General features: G+C 34.8%; 1 protein-coding gene across 1 annotated transcript; it reads right to left on the bottom strand.

Annotated features, from left to right (window-relative positions):
- Positions 1-416: 416 nt before the first annotated feature.
- LOC122657660 (AP2-like ethylene-responsive transcription factor At1g16060) lies at positions 417-5021 on the bottom strand. The gene is made up of 8 exons (XM_043852433.1): positions 4885-5021; positions 4657-4739; positions 4507-4515; positions 4172-4260; positions 3975-4048; positions 3808-3858; positions 3247-3323; positions 417-965 (listed from the first exon to the last, which is right to left on the bottom strand). Exons 1-8 carry the CDS (start codon positions 5019-5021, stop codon positions 424-426), a joined length of 1062 nt encoding a protein of 353 aa, XP_043708368.1. The 3' UTR covers positions 417-423.
- Between the last annotated feature and the right edge of the window lie 702 nt (positions 5022-5723).

Genomic DNA, 5723 nt, shown 5'->3' with positions numbered 1-5723 from the left:
TATAGCTTTTTTTAAGGAATTCCCTTTTTCACGAAAAAGAAAAATATTAATAAATAGAAATGAAAACTATAAACATGGATATAGTTTTTGTCTCTTTAAAATTAAAAAACAGTAGAATTAGAGATCTTCCATTGAGAATTGAAAGATCTTCCATTGAAGATCTTACAGAGCTACATATATGTCTTATTAATGAAGGAAAAAGAATTCTTCTTTCCCCAACTCTATTCTATAAACAAATCCCAACAAAGCCTCCCTTCCTGTCTACAATCTACACATAACGAACCACCTATTAATAAACCCTTCTTAGAAACAGTTTCCAAAAACTATTCCAAATTATTATGGTTCGATAGCTTTCCTTTTTACAAAGAATTATAATATGTAATGGAACAACATAATATATATTTATATTATATATACTCTCTTTCACCTAAAGATATTATCTCCACCGTCCATCTCACACTCTACGAATTGTGACACAAAAGAGCTCAGATCAACGCCGAAGAACATATCGTCGTCGGCGGCGAAACCAAAACTGCCGGAATCTTGATAATCAAAGTAAGTCTGTACGTCTTCCGGGAAGGTACACCGTGGAGGGTCGGATTCTTGCGTCGTCGAAGGGCTTTCGGCCATCGATGACCTCTCGAGCAATAGATCCCCAACGTCAAAAGAATCGGTGGCCGCGCCACCACCGCTATCCGCCGGAGGTGGCGGAGTGACGACAGTTTCGCCACCGGCAGCGTCTGGGCTTTCCTGGTGTAGGAAACTTGAGACTTCCTCTTGATTAAGGGTATAATTTGGGTTAGGATTATAATTAGGATTGGTGGGGTCCACAGGAGATGGTTTGGTATTCTGGTCTGGCCGAAGATATTTGACGTAACGGCTGAGGTCAAAGTTGGTAACGGCGTTAAGCCCACGGTATTCGATTGCTGCCATGTCGTATGCGGTAGCTGCTTCTTCTTGGGTGGCTGCATGGAATAATAAAAAAAGGTCAGTGGCAATTTCGTAATGTTAAAAAATACAAAAATCAATGTCAACCAGATTCGGTGGCGGTTCAACGGAAATTATGTTCAAATCTTAAATAGCCGTTGGCAGTTGGTCATCTCTCTTCTCCCAACCATTACCAACCTTATCTCATTTTTTCTCTCAGGAAAAAAAAAATTTTTATTTTTATTTTGTGTTAAACTAATAAAACAAAACAAGCCACCTGACATCATTTACTTACTTATATCAAAAGGCATAACTTTTTCTTAGAAATTAATTATAAGCAATAGTTTTCATGCACGGCTATGCACACTACATTGAATACAATAATAGATCGAAATAAATGTCTATTCAAAATGACCAAAGACCCCTTATAAGACAGATTCCATGGAAGAATCTCCCATACACAAATCATGTCCCCTTAATCATATTTTTAAATTTTTATTAATTTAAAGAGAATTAAGCTGCATATATTTGCCCCTCTTAAACCCTGAAGTAGCAGGAGTCTCGTGCACTAAAAATTAAACTGATCAAGTCTGGATCAGGATTGGTATTGGTATTGATATCAACTGATCCAATATAAATCAAAGATTTAGTAATCCGAACGAATTTACTCATGTTTTTCTTCAAAAATAGGAATTTTTTTTTACGTTTTTTCCCTTAATCCATACCGATCCTCCAATATAAAATTGAGCAAAAATCAATATCGGTCTCCATTGATACTGATACGAATCGATCGATCCGATACCGATCCTTAAACCATGGATCTTGTCTGATCCAAAGACTAGGTAGATATTTGCATTTTTGAAGTATGTCTCTAGTCTCCACCAGTCCACCTATGGCACTGGCCTACACCTTCCCATCACCTTCATGCGGTCTATAATGGCGAGTTCATGCGGCATTGGCCCCACAAGTAATAATAACTTCATATTAAGAGAGACATAAGCTAGCACACCAACAAGGACTCATTCAGAACCATTGGATTAACAGATTATTAATATTTATGATTAAAAAGGGATTAGAAAGATGCCACTTTCTTGGGCCACTAAGTTGAGATTAGAGGAGACATTAGTACACCAACACAGTCCTAATAAAAAACCATGAATTAATACAAATGTTTCATATCTTAAGCAAAGATTAAAATAATAATAATAATAACTAATATCTATTAACTTCCATTATAAGATTTAAAAGGTGAATTATCCTTATGTGGGCCATAGCTAGCTTGTCCTCACATGATATCTAATTTCTTTACAATTTCTTTCTTTTAACTTGTAGGCTACTTGTTGACATAGCTAACCCACCATGGACTTTGACATTTACTAAATCAACCTTAAAGCAAATGAAGTCCTTCTCATAGTTAAACAACAAGATTGACTTGGCTCCCCCCACCCCCATACCTTTTATTATTTACTGGATCAACCTAAGTTGGAGATATATGGCACAAAAAGAAAGTCATTTTTTTTCTTATTTTTGATTAATGCATTAGTATTGATACCCCCCATGTTTAAGAACTTCACAAAATGAAGAATTAAAAGAATAGAAGTGAAAATTAAGATCTTGGTTATATACAACATTAATTAGTCAGATTTAAATATGATAAGGAACTCAAATTGTGATTAGGTAAAAAGATCTCTACTTGGTGGTGTTTCCTATGCCCTCTCACAGGGCACCGTGAGATAACGCCTCTGCCCCCTGTGTAGATACCATGCGACCAGACGCTTGGATAGAGACCATGCGACCAAATTATGCTAATTATCAAATCATGCTAATAGTACTACTTCCAAATAGGTGACCCAATTCACACTAAATTAGTTCCCTTTCATCCTAGTATGAACTAAGTAAGTATTTATAATATATACAACATATGGGTCCAACAAGACCAACTGTACACTCTATGTCTATCTTTTTTAATCATTTTTTTTTTTCTTTCTCCCCCTCCCACTCCCACTCCCACTCCCCCCTTTGTTTTCAAAACTATCTGACTTATTCATCACTTTCTCACTTTCTCACTTTCAAACAAGACTGATTCATCAGGTACTTACTTTCAAACAATACTTAACACACTTATAAGACAAGGAACTATTAACCTAGACTTCATCAGATATTCATTTTCAAACACTGAGACTAGTTCTTGTTTCTTTTTTTTTTTTTTTGGGGTAAACAATAATAAGACTACTTTTATTCATATATACCAAAATAAGAAAAGAGAGAACTAGTAGTAACCAAGAATGATATTTATACACTATTAAGATTAAGAATTACCATATGTTCCAAGATAGAGGTACTTGTTGCCAAAAACTCTACCAATCCGAGCTTCCCATCTGCCATTGTGGTGATGTCTGCAAATTAAAATCCCAAAATTATTTTCATAATGTCATCATCAATAGAGAGTGACTTATATTATATGATCAATTGATTAAGCAAATTACAAAAAAAATCGTAGTGCTGATACTGCAGGGTCTAAGAGGGGCAAATGTACGTAGTGTTACCCTTGATTCGCAAGAAAGGTTGTTTCTAAATTTCAAACCCACAACCATCAATTTGCACAATAGTGCAACTTAACTATTGCACCAAGGCTTGCCCAGTACTCTAATAAGTGGGACCATTTCAAAATGCAATATTAAATAAGAAGGGATAGTATTGTGGATGAATGCTCAACAATAAAGAAGAAACCAAACAAACAATCACATGACATGGGGATTTTAACATGATTCGACATAAATGTCTATATCCACCTGAAAAAACCAGGGATTTTTCACTAATCAAGAAAAATTAAACCTTCTACATCACTCTACAACTCATAGATAACTACTTATCAATTACCTTGCAACACCTCTATATTTTGAGACACCTCGAGAAAATCCACTACTTTTCCTGCAAAATTAATCCATAATATAAAAATGTTTTTAGTACAATATTATCTAATTTTCTTCCAATTAATAAATAACCCAAATGTTTTTTTTTTTTTTTGGTATTTTTGTTAAAATTACCTCCTCAATGATCCAATATACTCTTCTCTAGACAAGCCCTCCATCTCTTTAATCTCTTCTTGATACGTAGATAACTACAATAGAGACACATTACATAGATTTAATTAGGCACTAATATATAGTATATATACTACATTAATAGTGATAAAGAAACCTAATTAAAATGTAATCCAAAAGTCAATGAAAGAAATATTCACCGGAAAGTTAAGTATGGTATCTTCTCCCCAGTACTTCAATGCTGCCAAATCATATGCACGTGCTGCTGCTTCTTCATCATCATAAGCTCCTTTAATGAACCGAAAATTAATTGAAGGTTAGATAGATCCAGTAATAACATGAACTCAGAAAAATAAAAAAATAAAAAAATAAAATTTTACCAATAGGGACCCATAAGTTAATTGTAATTTATTTACTTAATTGAGGGCTAATTCATTTTTTCTTGGGAAGAAAAAAAGTTGTTTGTCAGTATTAATAATAGATTAAAAAGATTGCAGGTAGGAAACAGACAATATTTTCCATCAATCAAACTTACCAAGATAGACTATTTTGCAGAAGAATCCAATCACCAGATACAATGAATGAAAACAAAAAGAAGAAAAACCCAAATTAATAAATTTGATTAAGAAAAATAAAAATAAAAATGAGAAATAAATTTAATTAAGGATCTTGATCATGAATGAACCTTGTCTTCCTTTCTTGGTTTGAGAATCATTCCAGCTATTCTTATCCCATAAATGAGCTTCATATCTACCAGTCCATCTATGCCTGATGAAGAAGAAGAAGAAGAAGAAGAAGAAGAAGAGATGAATTCTGATAAACCCATAAATGTAAATGAAGCAGAGGAGCTTTAATGGAAAGGAAGAGGAAGAAAAGGAGAAAAAATTGATGAACCCATGAAGCTTAATCAGACCTGGTGACTCCTCTGAAAGTTGAGCTTCTTTGAGGAGGAGATTCTCTTGGTCCACTCTTCCTTCTTCTTTTCACTTTAGTTGCAGTACTGTTATTGTTTGAAGGATCCTTCTGGGTTTTCACTGTTCCTTTCGCCATGAGAAAGAAAGAGAAGAAGAGAGCTATAGATTATAGAATCGAATAGAGAAGAGGGGGATTTTATAAGAAGAGAAACAAAAAAAGAGCTGGTTAAGAAGTGTAAGTTGGGCTTCTCTTCTCTTCTCTCCTCTTCTCTCTGTCTGTGAGCGGCTTAATTTTGTGGACTCTGACTTCCACCTTGTCTTCACTTGGCTTCTTTTTATAGTTGTTTGTTCTCTCAAATATAATTTCTATTTCTATTTCAATTTTTACAAGTGCTAGTTGTTGTTCCAATTAATACGGAATAGGATCCATCACTCCAGCCTCCAGCCTCCAGCCTCCAGCGTTACAAGATATGTGCTTTCACCACGTGTCCATTATAGGACAGGTCGCTAAACAAATATGGCCTGCACCGAAAAGCAGATAATCAATCTTTTTAGGTTGGTACTTAATTGGGACTTTCATCACCAGTATCATGAGGATTGAGGACCCACTTTCATCAAAAAAATAAAAGAAAGGGTGTGTGGGTTTAGTCCCACATTGGGTGTGTGAATGTGGTGTGTGTTGTGTATATTCGTCATTCTACGGTTCTATAAGTTGGTTAATTTTTTGGGATTGGTGTGTGGTTTGTGTGATTATATTTTCATAAAAAAAAAGAGGACCCACCATGGTTCAGTGCTGATACTGATCCGAACTCGAGTTTTGGTTTCTGGAAAATATTCA

This window comes from Telopea speciosissima, chromosome 4 (assembly GCF_018873765.1).
Source record: "Telopea speciosissima isolate NSW1024214 ecotype Mountain lineage chromosome 4, Tspe_v1, whole genome shotgun sequence".
Classification (NCBI taxonomy): Eukaryota; Viridiplantae; Streptophyta; class Magnoliopsida; order Proteales; family Proteaceae; genus Telopea; species Telopea speciosissima.
Note: the sequence above shows the minus strand (reverse complement) of the source record. Positions and strands in the feature narration are given on the sequence as shown.

Excerpts from the sequence above, each read along its gene's own strand:
- LOC122657660 (XM_043852433.1), bottom strand. The coding sequence starts at position 5,021 with ATGGCGAAAGGAACAGTGAAAACCCAGAAGGATCCTTCAAACAATAAC. Across the intron at positions 4,049-4,171 it reads ATACCATACTTAACTTTCCG|TTATCTACGTATCAAGAAGA; the intron begins GTGAATATTTCT and ends TCTCTATTGTAG. Across the intron at positions 3,324-3,807 it reads AAATATAGAGGTGTTGCAAG|ACATCACCACAATGGCAGAT; the intron begins GTAATTGATAAG and ends TTTAATTTGCAG.